The 22990-nt window shown below is 50.1% G+C and overlaps 1 protein-coding gene across 2 annotated transcripts in view; it reads right to left on the bottom strand.

Annotated features, from left to right (window-relative positions):
* The window catches only part of TSPAN17 (tetraspanin 17), a 141714-nt gene extending 133170 nt beyond the window's left edge, over positions 1–8544 (bottom strand). The window contains exons 1-2 of one of the 2 annotated variants that reach the window (XM_069651479.1): positions 8280–8544; positions 4571–5203 (exon numbers count right to left, since the gene is read on the bottom strand). In XM_069651479.1, coding sequence (XP_069507580.1) covers positions 4571–4657 — 87 coding nt within the window. In that variant the 5' untranslated portion in view covers positions 4658–5203; positions 8280–8544. The remainder of the gene's footprint in view (positions 1–4570; positions 5204–8279) is intronic. The other variant, XM_069651480.1, reaches the window with a different exon arrangement.
* Between the last annotated feature and the right edge of the window lie 14446 nt (positions 8545–22990).

Genomic DNA, 22990 nt, shown 5'->3' with positions numbered 1-22990 from the left:
TACTCTTTTGGATGAATACCTCTTCAGGATGGACAGTGGAGGTCTTCAGATGCTCACCTCCTCTCCTCCCCACCCATATTTTTTTTTTACTAAAAGGCAGTTGAAATTTGCCACATCTTGGCCATCTCTCAGGCTCATCCCAACTACCTACCCAAAGTTGATCCTCCCTACCACTACTGAATGTTCTATCATACTCCTCCTTGGTATCTCTTACGGGCAAACGCGCTTTGATGTCATAAACAATTTCCAGGAGTCACTATACAAATGCAAGATAGCATGACATATTAATCAGATTAATTGAAATCATACAAGTCTTAAAAGAACGTGCACAGGATGAGTAGCAGTGGTCGAAGTGGGCGGGAGAGGTGAGAAGCGCTGCTCTTCTCGTTTAAAAAGTTTTACTGTTCCTATTCTTTTATTTTAAAAAGTAACAGTTACGGAATGGTTTTGCTTTAAAATAAGAGTGTAGGAAGAAGTTGAAGCTTGCACTTCCGTGCACTGCAAAAAGCATTTCACGCCCCCATTCATGTAGGAAGAGTCGCGCCAGGACCCCATTTCGGGGTTTCGAAATCGGGTCCTGGCAAAAACCGGGACCGTAGCCACCCAACCATGCAAACCTGGGACAGGGTTTCTAAAATGAAAAAAACTCCCAAGACCCTGGACGGAGTGTGATTTTCCCAGACTGTCCTGGGAAAACCGGGACGTCTAGTCACCCTACAGTGGATGTTCCCTTAAACAGCAGGTGTGTTTGTTTGGATTGTGAATGGGACGGGTGTGGTGATGGGGTTTGTGGGAGCGGGGGCAGGACAGTAGGGAACATAGTCCCACTACTTCTTTTCGTACACTTTGACCGCTGGCGGTTAGATACTTGCAGGGCAGAGGAGAGGGTGCAGGTCAGATTGAAAGACAAAGAAAAAAGTGCAGAGCAGGCTTAGAAATTAGAAAAGGAGCAGGACAGGTTAAGTGGATGAAGTGTTGCAGGACCAATTGAAACCGCAGAAAAGGGAGGTGCTGGATGAGAGCGCAGAGAAAAGGCCACAGGACAGGTCGACACTGCAGAGAAAGAGTGCCAGGCAGGTGCGTGATGCAGAGAAAAGTGCAGAGCAGGCAACAGTGCAGAGAAAGGGTAACAGGCAGAGGCAGTTTAGATTACCAGGTGCAGGACAGAGTGGCACCCCACAGAACAAGGCAAGCATGTATGTGTTTATTTATTTAATGTTCATGTATAACGTGCTTAATACCACTGAGTAGTTTGCAAGCGTGGGGTCAAGATTCAAACCTGTGTTGCACAGCGCTGTCTTGCTTCCAAGACAAGCACGTTGTCCCTGTGCTATCCTTCCTCCCCTCAAGATCAAGATGGCAGGGCAGAAAAAGACTACGAACGGCAGATAGTACCGAAAGGGTAGTGTGGGGTGCGGGGGCAAGAGTAGGTAAACAGTACAGAGAAAGAGGTGCGGGCACTTTGGGTGCAGAACAGAGATGAAAAGGGATCACAGCTGGGAGGAAGAGGTGTAGGACAGGCTGGAGTGTACAGGAAGAAAGAAAGGCTGGACTGGATACAGAAAGTGTGGAGGGTCCGGCTGGACTGGCTACACAGAAAGTGGCGAGGGTCCGGCTGGACTGGCTACAGAGAAAGTGACGAGGGTCCGGCTGGAGTATACAGTGGCTTCAGAGGCCTATGTCTGAACGATGACAAAACAGAGCTCATCATCCTGGGCACCGCAGCCCGCATCTCTAAACCCAACCTCAATTACTCTGCATTCATTATTGATGGGAATACTATCAAGGTCGCCAGAGAAGTAAAAACCCTAGGTTATTACCTCGACTCAACCTTATCCCTTACCAAACAGGTAAATTCCCTGGCCTCCTCTACGGCCTACACATGTAAATTAATACGAGCCGGAAAACAATTCCTATCAGTTGACAGTTGCTTAATCCTATCCAGAGCCCTCATCTAATCAAAACTTGATTATTGTAATGCTCTCTACATAGGGGCACACAAACAAACCATCAACAGAATACAAGTGCTCCAAAATAATGCACTTAGGGCTGCCTTACGTATTCCTAGAAGAGTACACATCTCTGAAATAAGAAGGAAACACAAAAGAAAACATTAACCTCAAATCTGCCTCCCTCATCTACAAATGCTTAAACAACAGAGCCCCTCGCTACCTAACAGAACGATTTATCAGGAAAAACTCCATCAGACTGCCAAGAAGAGCCAGCCCCAACTGCAGTCTAGTGCCCAGATTTAAACTGACCACTATTGGAGGGTCCAGCTTCCAAGTCAGGGCAGCACAATTGTGGAACTCCCTACCCCACACACACTTAGATCCGACCAAACGTTTAACAAATTCAGAAAGAACACAATTAAATGGCTCATTGAGAAAGATATGTAACCTACGCCCTCCTACTGCACTAACCAAGCCCTGCCTGCATGTTATGTACCTCTGATATAGACTTGCCAATATGTGAAAGTCTGCTAAATGATGATATGTTGTCTACATATGCATGCCGTTATACATGTAATTACTGTTTTACCTTCATCTTGTCACGTCGAAGAAAGTTGTTTTTACCTTTTGCTCTGTAACTTCTGCAACTAAGCTGTAAGCTCCGTTTTCACCTGCGCCCTGATGCCTCTGGGTCCGGCGCGCACAATAAATAAATAAATAAAGCAAAACAAAAAAAACAGAGGGCTTAAGTCACCACCCCCCAAAGAGAGGAATGTGAAGGAAGAATGCATCACTGCTGTGATGCTCAGCCTGCTACAGCAAAAGCCTGTCAGCTGTGTCACCTCTGCGAGCACAGTGTTTAAGTTTAAACAATCATTAACAGACAGTGGCAGAAGCCAGACACCCGCCACTGCCCATGTAAACAAGCCCTACCCGTGTGGGAGACAGGGACTTAGCCGCTCAGCTTTGAGATGGCGTAAACCTCGTACTGCTCATCGCCTCAATGGCCCATTAGATAGTCAGCCCCCTGAGCGGAAGGTGTGGGCTGACAGCGCAATGGGTTCATGCACCTACGTTTATGCACCCGTGTGAAACCTGCTCGCAACACATTCAGGTCATATTTATACGCGCACGCGCTTAATACCCAGAGGTTTCTAAGCGCTGTCCCTGGGATCAAACCTGTGTTGCTCCGTGTCTCTGTGTCAGCAAGCACACCTGTGTGAGATGCTGACACGGGTTTGCTTACTGTGCTGGGACCTGTCGTCACCTCACATCAGCTCGAGAGGTGCCCTATTGGAGCCGCAGCACAAGTCACTTATCACTGACCCTTAAACGTCACTTTTTTTCAGGACAGTTGGGAACAGGGAGCCCAGCTCATGCGTATGGGTTACTGAGCCCAGAGTTCACTAGGAAATGGCACAGCTGCTGGTTGCATGCGGGCACTTGGAGGGCCATTGGTGGGCACTCACGCCGCCCCCACCCCCTTTATTTACACCTGTATTTAACAATATCGGTCAGGCCCTCCAAAAGTATGAGGCTGGCTGTGCCACCGACTATGTACACAGAAGTAGTGCAGGCTGCAGCGCAGGCTGGTGTGCACGACTGGCAAAGTTGCCAGTTGTCCCATGTCGTGCGTGACGATTTGAGACAGTCCTGTTTTTCACCATTGCATGCTGGGAATTGTAGTCTGATGCTTAAAATGGGGAAAACAAAAGTAAATTCCAGCATGCAATGGGAAAACCAGGACCCCAGGTGTGACGTGTGACACAGCATAGTTGCCAACATAACCCATTCCAATCTGTAGGAGCTTAGCCAAGCCTGTCTTTTTACTTTGCACTCTCCACGTTTCCCACTATAAAAATCAGACTCCAAGTCCCAGAATGCAACAAAGGGGTCTGGATAAACACCTACAGATTGGAATGGGCCCTGTTGGCAACTAAGTCACTGAGTAACTTGGATGCTGTGCATATAGCTCAGTACCGCAACTGTGCACAGCCACTCGCGTGGCGTGTGGGGTCATTAATGGGCCGCGATTGCCATGGGCAACGGCATTCCCTGCATCTACCGGTTTCTGGGCAGCTGAGACACAGACCGTCGCATTTAAAAGACGAAACCGGCTCCAATCGCAGAAAGCCAGCGCCAGCCAATGCAGTCCACCCACCGCCCCCCATATCCGATACAGCCCCCCCCCTCCACCCCCTGACAAGTAGATACGGGTGACATCCCGCCCCTCCAAACAATAGAGCAGGAAATATGTAAACACGGCTCATTTCACCCTCTGCCCAACCCCCACGCCTCCGCGATCCTGCTCCAGACACATCAGCACCCAAGGGACCAGCCCCCCGCGGCTTGCCTGACACCACTAACTGCCAGCACGCAAAGCGCCGCCTCTCAACCCTTCCCCCCCATCTATACATTCACGACACATAACACACATTGTTCCCCAAGAAAGCCACACTGTCCGCCAGACATGGCGCACAGCTGCCCACACACTAGTTCATCACACACAGCCCCACAGAAAAACGCTACCATAGAGAACATGTTTAAAGACCCCCCCCCCCCCATTCCCACCTTCACAGAAGCACACCTCGCACCACAGCCTGGCCGAGGACACTCACCCAGAAGATGATGTTGAAGGCGAAGAGGGCGTACTTGACACAGCAGCTGACCTCGGGTCCCCTGTAGGGCTGCTGTTTGCTGGACATGGCGGTGCAGGGCTGGAGTGGGTGGACAAGGGGGGAGCAATCAGAGGACACTTGCAATAAATAATGCAGAGGGTGAGGGGGCAAGCGTGGGCACAAGCTGCCAGGCTCTGGTGTTAGAGGGTGACAAGCTCTGAGAGGAGATAGGGCTGGGCTCTAGGAGGAGAGAGGGTCATACTCTAAGAAAGAAAGTGCCAGCCTCAGGAAGGGAGGGGGGACAGTTCTAGGAGACAGTGGCATGCAGTAGATGGAGAGACAGCCGGGCTCTATGAGAAAGGGTCCTGCCCTTGGGCGAGGGAGCGATACCCCTAAGAGGAGTGCCAGGTTCTATGGGGCAGGTGGCATGGTGCAAAGAGACTCACACCCTAAAGAAGAGTGTCAAGTCTAGGGGACAACGTGTCAGGCAACAAAGGAAAGAGGGGGTCGGGGGTGCAGGCTGCGAGAGAAGAGAGGGCCGTGGTCTAAGAGAAGAGTGTTGGGTTCAGTGGGGATGGGGTGTCCGTCTCTTCGAGGAGAACACGCCAGGCTGCATCTGGAGGGTAACGAGTTCTAGAGGAGAGAAGAACAGACAGGTTCGAGTCAGAGAGAGAGAGAGAGAGAGAGAGAGAGAGAGAGATTCTCCAGGGGAGAATGGGTCATGTCAAGGGGAGTGTCTCATACAGTAGAGGGAAAGTGTCCAGCACCGATGAGAGAGAGGGCAGTCATTCTCGGACAGAGTGTTTCAGGATCTAAGAGCAGAGAGTCCCCGGCTCGGCTCTAGGAGCAGAGAGTGCTTGCCTCTACGAAAAGAGAGTGCCTGGCTCATGGAGCAGAGACTGACAGGCTCTAGGAGCAGAGAGGACCAGGCTCTAGGAGAAGAAAGTGACTGCCTCTAGGAGCAGAGAGTTCCCGGCTCAAGAAGCAGAGAGTGCCTAGCTCTACGAGAAGAGGGTGACTGGCTCTAGGAGCAGAGAGTTCCGGGCTCATGGAGTGGAGAGGACCAGGCTCTAGGAACAGACAGTTGCCGGCAATAGGAGCCGAGAGAGCCAGGCTCAAGGAGCAGAGAGAGCCAGGCTCTAGAGCAAAGAGGACCAGGCTCTAGGAGCAGAGACTGCCAGGCTCTAGTCTAGGAACAGACAGTCCAGGCTCAAGGAGCAGAAAGTGGCATGCCCTAGACGTAGAGAGGACCAGGCTCTAGGAGCAGAGACTGCCAGGCTCTAGTCTAGGAACAGACAGTTCCAGGCTCAAGGAGCAGAAAGTGGCATGCCCTAAACGTAGAGGACCAGGCTCTAGGAGCAGAGAGTCAAGCTCATGTTTGCTTGTCAATGATGCACTTGTGACTCAGTCTCTGGGTTGGGGCAGTCTCAGGTTGCAGTCTCTATTGAGGCGAGCTCACATTCCGGCGTGAGAGCAACAGATGCACCTGGAACATGGGGAGGAGCCAGGCATAAGCGTCCCCCCGAAATGGCTCCGCAAGTCTTGAGTGCAGGGCCCACATGCCATAGGCGTGAGGGCTCAAGAGCTTCTAGGTTGTGAGGGCCCCAGAGGTTCTAGGTTGTGAGGGCTCCAAGGCCCTGGACTTGGGAGCTCTGCAGGCTCTGGATGTGAGGGTTCCAGGCTCTGGATGTGAGGGTTCCATGGTCTCTAGGTGTGGGGGTCTCAGAGGTTCTGGGTGTGAGGGCTCCACAGTCTCCAGTTATGAGGGCCCTGGGCCTCAGGGCTCTGCAGGCTCTGGGTGCGAAGGCTTCAGAGGCTCTAGAGGTTCTGGGTGGGAGGGCTCCACAATCTCTAAATAGGAGGGCTCTGCAGGCTCTGGATATGAAGGCTTGAGAGGCTCTAGATGTGGGGGCTCCAGGGCCCTGTCTTTGAGGGCTGCAGAGGCCGTAGACATGAGGGCCCCCTAGGCTGTACGTGTGAGGGAGGGCCCCAGAGGCTCTAGGCATGAGGGCCCCAGAAGTTCTGGGTGTGAGGGCTCCAGGGCCCTGGGTGTGAGGGCACTGCAGGCACTAGGGTGTGGATGCCCCACAGGCTCTAGATGTGGGGGCTCAAGGGCCCTGGCTTTGAGGGCTCCAGAGGTTGTAGGCATGAGGGCCCATAGGCTGTACGTGGAGAGCCCCAGAGGCTCGAGGCATGAGGGCCCCATAGGCTGTATATGTGAGGGCCCCGGAGGCTCTAGGCATTAGGGCCCCAGAAGTTCTGGGTGGGACGGCTCCAGGGGCTCTAGATGTGAGGGGCCCACAGGTTCTAGGTCTGAGGGCTTCAGATGCCCTGGGCGTGAGGGCTCCACAGGCACTAGGGTGTGGAGGCCCCAAAAACTGCTAGGTGTTGGGGCTCAAGGGCCCTGGCTTTTGAAGAGTGGGGGGGCTCTGGGTGTGAAGGCTGCGGAGGGCTCAGCAATCACTGCGTCTAGGAGCTCGGATAGCAACAGCCTGTAGAAGAGGGGAAAGTGCAGGTGGGGAGGCGTGATCGGCAGAGCGGAAGCTGGCATAGTGCAGTCTCAGGCAAGGGACAGTCTTAAGTGGGGAGCAGCCACAAGCAGTGAACACGCCAAGAGAGGCAGTTATAAGCAAGGAACAGACATACATAGCGAACAGTCAGATGCTTGAAGTTGAAGCAGTCCATTTTGGGAGCAGTTATAGATGGAAAAGTCACAGCAGGGGAGCAGTCTCAACTGGGATGCAGGTACAGAAATAAACACAGAGTGAGAGGGTAGTCACAGATTAGTTACAGGCTATTGACAGCAACAACAAGGCAACAGTCAGATCCAGGAAGCAGTTAGAGGCAAAGAAAACTCACAAGCAAGAAGGCAGTTTTGCACAACAGTCTCAAAGAGATAACAGTCACTGTCCAGAAGCAGGAACAGATGGGGATCAGAAGACTGCATTCACAGGCGTGCAGAAGTGGCAGGCAGGGGGCACCAGGGCAGGGAAGCAGGTTTAGCCTATGATACATGCAGTGCAGCGACCAGGTAAGGTTAGAGAGCAGGCCCAAAAAGAGAACAGCCACAATCATGCTGCAGGCACATCTGGGAAGCAGCCACATCAAGAGAGCTCTCACCTTTCGGAAGAGTTCACATGCAGGGAGCACAGCAGGAGGCTGGTGGGGGGGGGGGGAAGAGCAGTCCCAGCCAGGAACCCGCTACTGGCATGCAGCCACACATGGGGGAGCAGTTACACGAGGGCACCAACTACAGGCAGGGGCAAGTTACAGCAGAATACTGTTGCAAACAGGGAGCAGTGAGGGACACGCAGGGAGCATAGACATGTTAGAAAAGATCACAGAGAGACAGAATACACAGGAAGAGCGCGGACACCGGCCCTGAACAGCGGGGGTATGGGGCAGTCACACGCAGGAAAGAAGGGGGGGGGGGTCACAGAGGCAAACAGTCATGGGCAGGAAGCAGGCGTAGCAATCATAGACACGTTACAGACACACGAGGGTGGGAGAGCGCAGCACTGTCTCCACCGTCTCGGCAACATTCACCCGCAGGGGATGGAAACATGGAGGCAACAGTGACACACAGGGAACCGCCACAGAGAGGGGATGCGGCCGGGGATGCGGACGGGCAGAGCGCAGCCATGGGAAGAGAACGCAACCGGCGAGGTGGCAAAGAGAGCAGTCACAGCCCCGCTCACGGAGTACTCACAGGCAGGCGCTTCACACGAGGAGGCTGCAGTGGGCTCCGGCCGGCCCTTTGTTTCGGCACATCCTGGATGCGGTGGGAGCCATGTCTGTGCTGCACACTCTTTGCCTGCCTCTCTTTCTCCTCCTCCAGTCTCTGCGCCGAAACTCCACCCAGGCCGCGGAAGGGGGGCGGGGGTCTGCAGCAGGATCCCGGAGAAGGACACCTACAGGCTTTCCGCTGCTACTGCTGCCTGCGCCAGGGATAGGACAGCCTGCAGTGACACACCACCACAGCCTGCCTTCCAGCGGAAGCACGTCCCGAAACATCCCTCCTGCCTGCACCGGCCGCCCCTACAGCCTCGCATGCCTGCAGACACGACAGCACGACTTTCCATGGCCAGAAAAAACGCCGCCGGCAGACAGTGCAGCCCACCTGCCGCAGATACAGTACAACCTGTGAAATTATCACCTGTCGGCTGGGCCGCCTGTGCCTTGCGGGGCCCTGGGTGACAGAAGGTGTGTGTGTGTGTGTGTGTGGGGTACAGGTGGGAAACCCTGAGAATTAATTATTGGAGCCAAGCCAGAGCCAAGCCAAGGGGCCTGGTCTGGCTCTGAGAGCCCAACACGAGCCGAGCCACAAAAATGGCTTCACCTGCCGTCCTACCTCCTCACACCCTACAATACAAGCACTACAAGCACCACACTTGGGGCCTGGGAGACGTTGGCGGCAGAACCCCTCGGTCTGTCAGTGGCATGGACACTGTTGGGGGGGCAGATGGCACTCCCACAGCACAATTTGCTTCTTTGTTGTTGTCAAGGAACTAGATGCAGTTGAAGGTGGCCGCCCAAGAGAGCAAATACCCTGGCAGTGCGCTAATCTCGGTCTCCCAATATACCAGCAGCGTACAGCGTTGTGAATAAGATATTATTATACAACTACATTGCATGCTTGCCAACCCTACTGATTTAGGCAGTAGGGTACTGTTTTTTAAGCAGTCCTACCGCCTACAGATGTGGGTGGACTGGCCTATAAGGAACTCTGGAGATTTCCCGGTGGGCCTCTGCACCCTGGGCCGCTTTTGTGGGGTATTTCCAAATTTTGTCATAGGCCCACAGGAGGAGGATCTCCTGGCAGACCGGGCAGCCCGAGCGGAGGAGAAGGAGAGGGGAAACAAGTCCAGCAGAAGGCGCCAGGGGTGAGGGAGAAGGCAGCCCACCACAAATGAGGGGAGATCCTGAAGATCCCTCGCCATTGGAAGAGGAGCAGTGGGAGCCCCCCCACAAAGGTGACCCAAGAAGGAACAATACACGGAGTGGCAGAATGGCTCCCCGTGCCGGCCTGCCTCAGCCACGAAAGCCACACCAACAGCGGAGGCAGTGCTCCATGCCGACCACCCACTGGCTGCAAGTAAGGGACAGCTGGCAGAGAAGCAGACAGCAACGGAGACCAGGAGCACCACAGCGGCAGTGTCCAGGAGGCAGCGGGACCCAGAGAGGCCACAGAGTCTGAGCTGCCCAATCCGGGACCAGAGGAGACGAGGAGCTGCGGCCACATCGGGAGAGGTGAATCTGGCCTGCAAGCGGAGTCCTGCAAAGAGCAGAGGGAGCTGATGGTGCACCCCAGGACTGAAGAGAGAGTCACCCAGAGACCGAAGGGCCAAGTGGAGATGAACCAGTGAGTCGAGAGGCCCCAAGGACAGAGCATGGAGGCAGGGGAAGCCCTTGACAGTGGGAGGCTTGGGGTCCTGCCAGAGACCTACGAGGCGGGTCGGAGGGAGAGTGAAGGTTGTCCATGGAAGCCCCCGCACCCACTCCGGCCCCCTTACCCCAAATACAATAAGCAGGAGCTGGGCCCCCACCTCAGAGACCACCAGCCCGACACAAGGGCAAGAAAACAACTGCAGAACAGAAGGGGGCTGGGGTCAGAGCCACCAGGAGCTCGGGACCTCCTCCCCCCCCCCATAACACTGATCACGGAAAAGCGGCTCTGGGAATCACCCCACCGGAGGCGCAGAGGACAGAGGAGTGAAAGTACTGGGGTTGAAGCAAGACACCCGGGCTCCCCATCACCAACAGGATCCCAAATTGAAGCGAGCCACCCGCAAAAGCTAGGACTACACAGAGTTCGATACAGGGCGCAGCCAGAGTGGCAGATGTGCATAACCCTAAGGGTAAGGTGTGAGACACGACGCCTGGGGCAAAATAGAACCAGGAAATTGTGCCAGGCAACAACATTGGCAACGGGGGGATGGGGGGGACTGCCCTCGGAAACACCGAAAGGAGACCGACACAGGCCCGAGACCCAGATGGAGGGAAATAAAGCAAACAACATCAAAGCCCCCAGAGAGGGGGAGAGAACCCCAACAAATTGTCCCTGCCAGAGATTGCCCCCACCCCAGGCCACTCAGGAAGCGAGAGGACAGCAGGGAAGTAGTCCAGCTGCCCTGCCCCGGGCCCCCAGCAGAAGCAGAGGAGACCCAGAGAAGGAACAGAGGGGCAGGACGTTATAAGGATCCCGAGAAGCAACACTTATGGTCACAGGAAGGGAGAAGATAAGCAAAGGGAGGGGGAAAGGCGAGGCCCGCAGAGGGGGAACTGCATCAAGTGTGGTTTGGGGCACAGGAGACCAGGAACACCGTTAAGGGAACTGGGAACTGACTGAAGGAGGGGGGGCCACAGCGAGACCCCACCCACACAGGGGCTCCCATCAGAACAGAAAGCCGGGAGCCAGGATCAAACCAGAGACACATCTGGAGACAAAGGGACACCACACACACCCAAGAATGTCAACAAATCCAAAGGCAAGTCAAGTAGAGGTGCGCCCACCCAGGGAACACTACCAACAATGTAGACGGCCAGAGAACCTAACGAAACACTTAGGGTCACTCAGGAGGGAGTAACAGGGCGCAGCACACCGGAGGAGATGGACCCATTGGCCCCGATATCATGCCAGGACTTCCATGGGGAAATGCTCTCCCTATAGGCCAACCTAGTTAAGACATTTCAGGACCAATTCCAGCTGCTACGAGCGGACCTCAACTCCACCCTGGGGGAAGTAAAACAGGAATTGGGTCAACTGGGGGAGAGGACAGACGTCCTGGAGTGGGGCCTACAGGAACTGGACAGAGGCACAACGGCGAATAGGGAGGCAATTGAGAGACTGGACGTGGCAAAATGGAATCTGGAGCTCCAAATGGAAGATATAGAGAATAGGTCCCGGAGGGTCAACATAAGGATGAAAATGCTCTCGGAAACAGTAGCGGACAAGGAGCTGAATGGAGTCATCCAGGGCATCTTTGCGGACCTCTTAGGGCAAGCAACGCGCAGTGGAATTGGATAGAAACCACAGAGTCGGACGCCTCAACAGAAGCACGAACGCCAGACTGAGAGACGTGCTCGCAGCATTCACAAAATATGGCCAAAAGGAAACGGTTCTGAGAGCAGCAACAGGAAATGATCAAATATCAGGACCGACAAATCAAGCTTTATCAGGACTTAGCAAGCAGCACCCTATTTAAACGGTGTCAGATGGGCCCCGGTCCTGGCAATACTTAAGGAGAAAGGGGTCAAATACAAATGGACTTTTCCCTTTGGACTTCTCTTTGAGTGGCCAGGAGGGTAAAGGCGAATAACTACAATAAAAGAAGGAGCAGACATACTACACCTCGACCTAGGCCAGGAACAAAGGGAGGACAGGCCCGAAAGATCACCAAGCACGGAAAATGGGACGAGACCCAGCCCATGGGAATGGACCACAGTCAAAGACAACAGGAGAAGAAGAACCACGTTACGCAGTCCGCCACACAAGGAAAGGAGCAAAAAGCCAAATGGAGAGGAGAGGAGAGGGGAGCATCGAATGGGGGAGAGCCCTCAACAGGCAACATGGAAAAGGGGTGGTGGACACAAAAAGGAGAATAAGGGCGGGGTGAAACATCATGGGATTTTTAAGGGCGATGAGGCCTGGTGAGAGGGGGATGAGGGGGCAAAAATCCCTCTAGGGGGGAGGGAAAGGATGTACAGGGGGGCGAATTAAGTTGAGCGGCAGGTAGGGACAAAAAATGGGAAGCACAAGGAGAGGAAGCAGACGAAAGAGAGCACGGGTGGGCATAGGTGAAGGGGAGAAAGGGGATTACCAGCAGGCATGGGAAGTAGACGAAGCAATAACCATTCAAGTGGCTGACGCATAATGTCAGGGGGCTCAATTCCCTCCAGAGGAGGAAAAGGTTAGAGCAATTTACAAGGAAAGAGAGGGCAGATGTCCTGGGACTACAAGAAATGCACCTTCTGCACAAAGACCAGGGGTGATTAAAACTACATGGATTTGATCATATCCTGCACGCAACGGGAAAGAACAAAACGGGCGGAGTGGCCCTGGCCATTAAAAACACAGTGGACTTCAGAGTGACTGAGGTCCTTCGGGACAAGGAGGGTAGGTACATCATAGTTCAGGGGACACACCTGGACCTCCCCTACACCATAGCGGTAGTTTATGCACCCAACTCAGACCAAGAGCTGTTTCTGAGGAAATTCTTGGGCGTACTGGAAGACAGCGCACTGGACCAAATAAATATGATGGGGGGACCTTAACATGGCCTGGTATAGGGAGCGGGATAGGTCAGGGGGTGCAAGGAGGGGAGGGAGAGCAGTAATGTCAGCAGAGTTAAGGGACAGGATCAAGAGGGCAGGTTTACGGGATGTTTGGCGGGAGCTGAACGGTGATGAAGAAGGCTACACGTTCTTATCAGGCATGCACGGGACATAATCTAGGATTGACTATATATGGGTTTCGGCAGGCTTATTGGGGCAAGTCAGGGAAGTGAAGACGGTCCCATCAGAATAGCAGATCACAAGATAGTCTCCACACAAATGAATCTAGAGCACAAGGAAAGAGGAGTGTGGGGATGGAAATACCCAAGGTCTCTGCTGAGAGACCCAGTAATCAGAGAGGTAATGGAAGAGAAAATCAAATAATGTTTTTGAGTCCAACAGGAGGGGGGACAGGAGAGAAGACATAAGATGGGACGCATTCAAAACCACACTCAGGGAAACTAATAGCGGCAAAGGCACAGCAGGAAAGACAGCTAAAGATATTGGAGGCACAGCTGGAAGGGGAGGTAGAAGTGGCAAGGCAGACGGCGGGAGCAACCCCGTCCAGATCTTCCACGAGGGAGTACAGATGGGCAATTGGGCAGTTAGTGGTCCTTCGAACAAAAAGGGCGGAAGGTGCACTGCTCACCGTCCGACAAAAATATTACGCCAAAGCAAACAAGGCAGACGCACTGTTGATGCGCCTATTGAGGGGGGCGAAGACAAAAACACGATCACGGCATTGAAAACAGAAACTGGAGTACGGGTCACACGGGCAGGGGATAGCCAAGAAACCCTAGAGAAGTTTTACGAGACCCTATATAAATCGCAAAAACCCCCAGGACCACTTACAAGCGGAATTTCTGGAGAGGGTGAAGATGCATGAAATCGGCAGGGAGACTCGGGGTACCCTAAGTCGGGAGATCATAGAGGACGAAGCAAGGAGAGTGATAGGGAATTTACCACTGAATAAGGCACCAGGCCCAGACGGCTTCACAGAGGCCTTTTACAAAATGTTTGCACCCATACTAAATCAACACCTGACGCACCTCTTCAACACATTCAAAACCACAGGCAGCATAACCCCATCTATGGAAGAGGCCAGGCTGACCCTCATTCTCAAACTGAACAAAGATGCCACGGAAAGGACATCCTATAGGCCCATTGCACTAATAAATGTGGATGCCAAAATCTGCACAAAGATCTTAGCAAATAGGTTAGAGGGTCTTCTCCCGGACCTGGTCCATCCGGAACAGGCAGGATTTATAAGAGGCAGACAAACGGCAGACAACATCAGGAGGGTAGCACATCTACTGGAAAAAGTACAGAAGATGGACACTCCAGCGGTTCTCTTATCACTAGACGCAGAGAAAGCGTTTGACTGCGTTGAGTGGTCCTTCCTATTTAGGGTCATGGAGAAAAAGGGCCTGGGCGGGGACGTCTTAAAAATGGTGTAAGCTAACTACCAGGCACCACTAATAAGAGTGGCAGTGAACGGGGCCATGTCACAACCATTTCAGCTGGGCAGGGGGAAGAAACAAGGGTGCCCATTGTCCCCAATGCTCTACGCAATCTACCTTGAACCCCTCCTACAGGCAATAAGGGAGGCAGACAAGATCCAGGGCATCCCATTCGGGGGACAGCAACATAAGGTTGTGGCATTTGCCAACGACATGCTACTCACACTAACAAAACCACTGGAGTCTGTCAATTCAAGCAGGGACCTACTAGAGGAATTTGGGGAGGTATCGGGCTTGCGAATCAACGTTGGTAAGTCCAAACTATTGAACCTCACCCTGGGGGTAGGGGACAACAACAGACTGAGTGTGGGCCCTGGGAGGAATCGGGTATCTGGGGTTGAGGATCACGGCGACCCTCGCAGGGTGGTTTGCAGCCAACTACCCCCCAACCCCTACTGAAAGGCATTAAGCAGGACTTCCACAAATGGAGGAACCTCAGGGTCTCCTGGATGGGCAGTCTGGCAGCAATAAAAAATGTTATGCTCCCAAGACTTCTGTACCTATTCCAGGAGATCCCGCAGGTGGTACCAGCAAAACCTTTCAGGGAGATAAAGGCCCTGACCAACAAATTCCTCTGGGAGGGAAAGAGAGTGAGGGTCAGCAGGACTCATTGCACCTAGAAGGGTGGGAGGGTTGGCTCTACCCAACTTCCAGCAGTACTATGAGGCCACGCAACTAAGGGTAATTAGGGAGTGGCTCCAGGAGGGGGAGAACACACAGAATAAGCAATGGGTAAGTATGGATACGGCAGTCGTACAACACAACCTGAAAGAAGTGCTGTGGCTACCGAAACAGCATAGACCCAAGCACATGTATGAAAGCACTATAAGTAAGCTAGTAGCGGATAATTGGGACAAACTGGTGGGAACTAGAGAAATCACAACCTTCCCACCCCCCTTCACTCCTATATTTAACAATGGAGACTTCACGCCCGGACTGGAGAAGGGGGCCTTTACACAATGGCAAGAAGGAGGGTGCAGGAAACTGTGGTATATGTTCCGGGGAGAGGAAATAGTCACATTTGGGGAATGAAAAAAGGAATTCGCAGTGAAGGAAGGGAAGAGGCTTAAGTACGACACTGGGTAATGAATCCCGAAATTAAAGCGGCAGCAGTTAGAAAGGCATCACAGTTTGAAAAATACCTGCTGGCCAATGATGGAGCCAAAGGGTTGATATCCAACTTGTACAGGATCTTGGACAACGTGACCCACAGGCAACCAAAGGCCATACATGCAGAGATAGGAGCAGACTCTGGGAAGGGACATTGAAAGGGAAGCTTGCAAGAGCATCCCAGCTGCAAGAAGCATGGTACAAAATAATCTATGGCTGGCACTACATACAAGCCTGCCTCCACAGGATATACCTGGGAACATCAGGGGAATGCTGAAGGGGGTGCAGGAAGGAGGGCACAGCGGATCACATCTAGTGGATGTGCCCAAAAAGCGAGCCGTTCTGGAAGGAGGTGCCGCGGGCACAGGAACAGGCCTACGGGCCAGGGGGAAGCAGACCACCTGAACAGGTCTTACTAGGACTCAAGGAGGGGAGGCAACGGGAGAACCCAGATCCCTGGAAAAAAAGAGAGTGGTTCTAACACTAGCAGCTATGACAATAATAGCGCAGAGATGGAAAAGCACAAATATACCCACATTGCAGGATTGGCTGCGGAAACTATCGGAACTCATAACCCTGGAATGGGCAACGTACACCATGAACAATAACGTGCACAACTTCGCGAAAGACTGGGGAGAAACTCTGTCCTTTCTCAAGGAGGATTTTCGAATTGTATGGTGCCTACAGCGCCTGAAACCTTTGGATCTGCAGTAAACCACAACAATCCATCCATGAAAGGAATGGACCAGGGAGAGTCTTGGATTCGCCTCTCGGGGGTTTGGGGGGTGGGAGAGGCGCTGGTTGGGGAAATGTTTGACATGTTGTAAAACCAATAAAAAGAGTTAAAAAAAAGAATTCTCATGCATGCCAAAGTTACTAATGTGAGCAGTCACAGACTAATCAGAGACTGTCTCACAGTCACTTACCATAAAAGGCCCACAGCAGTTACTACAGGCTACCCACTGCAATTGTATTAGAGTTCCTAATGGGCAGTGATACCTGGCTGAGTGGAGTGAACAAAAGAACTCAAAATGCATTTACCTGGCACCATCAAGAGCTGAAAGGATTGGATGATCACTGCTGGATAATGTAGGCCTTCCCTTGCTGCCTTGCTGCTTTTGTTTACCTTTCTTTAAAAATAAAAAAGCTGGTGGCGCCTTCAGCCCCCTCCCACCAAACAATGTTGTTCCCCCTTCACACCCTGCACATGTTCACTTACAGTGAAGTTTTAAAGCACACATTCTTTCTTTAGCATCTATTTGAGACAATTAAGGTATTCCAAGCTGCAATACGCTCTGACAAAGGCGGCTCCACTGTCACGGCTCATTGCAGCTTGAAATCATGCTCGTTTTCACCGCAGATGCAAAAGACAGAACTGACCTGTGCGGTTTAAACTTTAGGAGAGCAGGGGGCCTGGGCTCGGTCCCCAGTGCCTGTTGGCTCCATGCAGGGCTGGTTTTAATTGAGGCCCTTGGCCCAGGTCTGCCCGAGCTCTGCCTGGCTCTCCCACCTCTTGTCCACTTCCATGAATGAGGCAGGAGAGAAATAAACTGTGACGTCCAGTATATGAATTATCACTATTAATATTTACCTATGTGGAAATATCAGGAGTGAGACTTTTTTTGAAGTAGCTGTGACAAATCTGACAACTTTGTCACTGATTCCCTGGAAGGAAGCCTCTCTTAGATGGCCAGGGAAAGGCAGAAGTTTTTTTGACCCTGGAGATGACTATTTGCAGGGGTACAACGTGGGAGAGGACAAGCTTCCGGGAGACAGAAAGAGACTAAGTTAAGAGAACCCTTCAGTAACACCCATGTACCTTTGCAACATTCATACATGGCCTATTGTAATATAAATACTGATTTCCAGGTTGTTCAAGCCCAAAACCTCATTCCTCCCAACCCGGCCTTTCTGACCTCCCATCCATTTGTTCTGTAAGAGTGCTACCTCATCATTTTTATCTCTTTCTCCCTTCCATCTCTTTGTTTCTCCTTCTATATCTAGAGATGTACTTGCTCTATCACTTCTCTCCTTGTCGCTCGGAATCTTGGAGATTATATCTTTCTCACTGTTTTTCTCTGGGCCCTCGTCACTACTTTGCGTAGGTGACTCATAAGCCGGGTTGCTATACCCTGTTGCTGCTTTAAGTTCTCCTAATGCGTATAACCCATTGTCTTTCTTGTTCTCGTCTTCTATTTCAGAAGGGGCGGGCCCAGCTCGTCACCTCCCTCTCTGCATACATTATGTATTCAATCTAAAGGAGGCTCCTCGTCCTTCTCTTGTTGGTACATTTTCCAAAGCTCTAAGTTCGCTAGGCGCTTGCCTAACTTCTTTCCAGTATACGCAGCATGCAGATATGTCGTCATATGCTGCAAGACTGCCTTCGATAGTGATCCACCTTGGGCCACGGCATAAACATTTTGTCTGCGGTTCATTTAACCCATTCTGCACTGTACTGTCTGAGCTTAGGTGCATGTTTCGCAACTGCTTGCGAAGCTGCACAAGTGGAGTAACATCCTCCATTCTTAACCCATCGCGTTTATTGTTGCCAACGCTCGTTTGCTTTAATCACAGGTTTTAAAAACACGTTTCAAGAAAACAACACAATATTAGCAAGCACCAATAGTCGCAAGCTCCACCCCCGTTTATCCACAATTTTACTTTAATCTTGCTAAAAAAACAACCATCAAGTGTAATTAAAACAATCACTTTCTTTTCCTCAACTTCATACTTCACTCATTTATCAATTTTATTTTTTCCTTTGGCTATGACGTCATCGTGCTTTCAAAACCACATAAAACAAACAGATAAACGTGACTGGTCACATAAAGTTTTCTACGATCTTCTTCCTTAAGACTCGTCCTACCATCTTAAAAAAATGCTCCTCGCGAAACTTAAATCTATCTCCTTAGGACTGCCTTTAATCGGTCCCGTCTTCTACGTCATCCACAAATGGGATTTTAGATAAGATTTCTTCTAACGTTCTTTAAAACGTAGGTACAGGGCGTATCCTTTTTATCGTGGCCTCTCACACGATTTTACTTATTATATTGCTCGGGTACACTCAAGTCAATATCTTATTCCCCCTATAGTTATATATATATATTTTTTTCACTCTTACTCTTTCATTACGTTTATCCCGCCTCCCTCCATTACTCTCCTTAATTTTACTACGCATGCATCAATTTGCCACACTCCTCAGTTACTACTCACCATTTGCATATTTATTTCTTCTTTGGACCCTCAGGATCACCACCTCATTACCCCCTCTTCAAACCGTGGTCCATTCCACTTGTCGTAGAAGTGGTAGGGGATTTTTATACAAAATAAAGTGACCTGTCCTTGCAAGGATTTATCAGTCTTTTACACTAACCACTATCTACAGGGAGCTTCACGACCTGTCAGCCGAATGGCAAAGGTCGTGCCATATTACAGAGATTCTAAAGTTTACTTATATCAATGCTCGATGGATTTTTAAAGACCATCCTCTGTTACCAAGTGAACTGGGTTCTCCAGCCCTTTAAGATGAGTAGCAATAACCTGGAGATGGATTGGGATGCAGATTTTATTCATACATCAATAATCAAAATGTCTCAGGCAGTTTGGCAAAAGGGGAGTCCATTTTAATAACAAGTATATAAAACAGGGAGTACAACGAACATCAAGTCGTTCAATCCTCTTACTCAATGCATCTTAGTAGAAACTGAGGTTATGTTGCCTAAAATCGTCATCATTGACGTTGACCTGTGTCGCTACCTACGTGGCAAACTATAAAAACCTATCGGAGGAAGTGATTGGTTCTAAGTGAATGTCTAAACATAAGTTCCATATCAGCATAGAACCGTGAAGGAAAGTGATAGGGTGCTTAACATCAGGTGGGGCAACTAAGCCCCCCCTAAACATGGCCACTATGAACGTCACTAAATACACAACGTTCCATTGGCTACCAAACTATAGACTGAACATCCAGGTGCTAGTGGACTCATCTGGAAACCAGCTTCCCACCAATTATTATATCAATCCATCATCACCTTAACAGTCCAGTGTCAATTAGTGCTTTGAAGTTTGACCTTCGTTTTATTCTTTGCTCTGAGAATTTTAAGGAGTGTAGGCACATCCGGCCTTTGTTTGTAGGTGTGACCACCTCGATCATCCAATTTCTTACTTCCACGCGACTGGACACCATGAAATCGGGCTTTTTGTGTATTTAATATTCTTTTTTAATAGTCCTCTGACGTGTTTTGTTTCGTTCAAGCTTCCTGAACAGGAGCCCATTGTTCCTTCACACAATTTGTATCCAATTTCAGCCAAGTCCTGTTTGATAAAACTTTTGGCTTCCTGTCTCGTCCTATCTCCGTTTGTCAAGATTCACTTGTGCAATTAAAACTTGCTTTTAACTGTATTACTCTGAAGTGATGCCTTTATGTTCAGCACTGCTTTATAACGTATACTGGAAACATCCATCTTTTATTTGTCCATATGCATCTATATATATATGTATTGGCTCGTCTCGCAGTCTATCTATTATAAGCTTAGAGCTAGCTTCAGAATCACTTTGCTGCTTGTGTTTCTTCTGCATCTGTAGACGTGTAGAATGATTTCATATCTTCATTTGTTTCTGCGGCATAAGCTGCTTCATCCTGAGCCCAAGGTGTCACTTATCCTTGTTGCTTTCTTGATGCCTTGTAGAATATCTGCATTCTCTGATCTCTGCATCTCTTTTGTGTGCGTCATCTTTTTCCATGTGACGTCACCATTCATTCTTGCCTTTTAACTGCTTTGCTTATTTGGGAATCTCATTCAAATGGCCATCATTCTGTCTTGTGTGTAGGTATGGTTTTCTCAATGGGTACCTTTCCTCCCAGATTATCTTTGGTATTGGTACTCTTATGGGTACGGCACAGAGTTCATGCTCTGCTCTTTGACGGTACAACCGTTCTGCATATGTCACATACTTTGGTTCCCAATAGGTAATATGGGCGAGGCAGTTGGAGGGGGAGTACTTGGCTCCTTCTCTACAACTGTAGAGGCACTTGACTTGTCCAGACACTGTGGAGGGCGTTGAAGGCAAGCAGGCTGAATAGTTCAGTGCAGAGGCCAACAGGCACGGTGTGCAGAGATGCCAGACCGGGAGAAGTTCATAGCTTTTTGGCAACGGGCAGCCGGAGCTACCAAAGTCAGAGGAAGGTGAAGCGGGAAGCGAACAACTCACCGGATTCAAGACCAGTCAATAGACCAGGAGCACAGATGCTGGGGAAACACAAGGAACGTTGAAGACGCCATCCACAACCGGTAAACCCAGAGAGAGTGAGCAGGTTACCGGGAGCGTCTAAGTGAATGCTGTGTACCGCATACAACACAAGAGAACCCAAAAGTGAATATTAACATTGTTGAAGATCCAAGCCTTAGTAATGGCAGAATGAATATTACCGATACAAACATTGTTGAAGGAATAAGCCTACGTAAAGGCATAGTGAATATTACTGATACAAACCTTGTTGAAGGAATAAGCCTACGTAAAGGCATAGTGAATAATACTGATTCAAACATTGTTGAAGGAATAAGCCTATGTAAAGGCATAGTGAATATTACTGATCCAAAACTTGTTCAGAGAATGAGTCTGAGCAAAGACAGTGAATTCATTGCAAGTATGAACAGTGCTACAGGCAAAAGCCTAGACAAAGGCGATGGAAGTAAGAAAGGGTTGGTGACTCCATATTGGAACACTGTTGTAAGCTGGATAAAAAAGAAAGTGAAACTAATAGCATAGAAGCCCTGGCAGGTTAGTGAACCAGGCAACAAGTGAGTCTGGGACTCGCACCCAAGCAAGAAAGTGACGAAACCCTGGCAGGCGAGTAAACCCAGGGTAACAAGAATAAAGGATAAAAAGGGAAGTTTCAACCCTCTGTAGTAGAGCAGGTTGACATCCCTAGCTCCCACCCCTAACCTCTGTCATACTGGAACAGCAGGAGAAGAGCCCTATGTGGGACACCAGGTATCATCCCAATACTGCATCAAGTGTATGAGAGACAATATGCACTCAGACAACCGTATCAAAGGTACCCTCGCACTGAGAGGGCGGAAGGTTGTCTGCACACACCATTGGACATCATACAGCTATCAGTGAAATCTGACAAGAGCAGAGTGACTTCACATAGGAAAGGTACTGAGACTCACTGAAACGACATGCAAATACTCAAAGAATAAAGATGTAATTGAAGTAACAAGAGAAACATGTAATTGAATATAAAGAAATTGTATATGCAAAGAAGAGAAAGTAACCTGCTGACTAATACGTGTATATACGCAGAAACTCAAGGTAGATGAGACATATGCTTGCTGCAGAGGAAAACATTACATGGCTAGAGCGGCCATGATGGAAAGATGACATTGGACTCATATTATAACCAATCAAGCTACCTCGGAGACAGACCTGGGCTGCAGAGTCAGGAGACGCTGGAAAAACAGCTTTGTGTGAGGAATAAAGAGGAGTCTATTGGCCTGGGATCAAGGATGCTACTTCAAGGAATAATTGCAAGGCACAAGGGGAGTCAAAAGGATAAAACATGTACTCAAGACATATTTGTCTTAGATTTAGCCAAGAAGAAAACATCTGCAAGAGACAATGAAAGATGCCGAAAACCTATTCCAGATGGAGTGAGCAAGTCTCCAGAGGCCAAGATGGGTAATGACACCCAGCTCAATTGAATCAAATAGCAGTAAATAGGAGGTCGAGGTGGACACATTTGTGGTCTCCTCACAGGTGATGCAGAAGTCAAAAACAAGGTCTATTCATTAAGCCCTGACAATGATAATGTTGTGCCTACACACCCTTGAATGTCCCAGAACAGAGAACAGACTTTGAGGTCAACTACAAAGGAGAAGCCTTGGCTTGCGGCTTGACTGATGAAAAATGGTGGACTAATTTGGAAAGTGGGGAGAGTATGACATTGCTCGCAGCACTTGAGTTTTATTTTGTTTATGTACTGCAAGCAAGCCAAAAGTCCAAGGTTGGGAAAGCATGCCAACCAATCAGAGGGTCTATGTAGCAACATGATGTACAATGTTGCAAAGACCAGCCTGCTGCCATTTTATCTGCTATAATCAGTATTACACGTATTTAGAGGTGTTTCAAGGCGTGCCCACCAGATAAGAGGCAGTCAATGAAGTTAACATTTATGCATACTATAGGTACATATGTACCCTTAACCGATCCCTCCCTTAAGTAGGTTTTAGTTTGCCACATAGGATAACATCATAGATGACGCATATCGAGGTATAAAACATTTGTACAATCGCACTTGGGTGTGAGTACGTGAATTACTGCCTGTTATTTGCTGGATTGCCCTACTTTATTTTTATGATAATAATAAAGTAGTACTTTGCCATATTTTTTTAGTCTGTCCAGTTATTTGAGCCCGAGATCATTATTGGTAATTCCATTTAGCACATGAGACGCTTGAAGGTGCTACAGCACACCTCTTTTTCAGGAACAATACCCTGGCAGGAGAGTATA

This window comes from Ambystoma mexicanum, chromosome 3p (assembly GCF_040938575.1).
Source record: "Ambystoma mexicanum isolate Mex_15411 chromosome 3p, UKY_AmexF1_1, whole genome shotgun sequence".
Classification (NCBI taxonomy): Eukaryota; Metazoa; Chordata; class Amphibia; order Caudata; family Ambystomatidae; genus Ambystoma; species Ambystoma mexicanum.
This window is presented reverse-complemented; position numbering and strand designations above follow the sequence as displayed.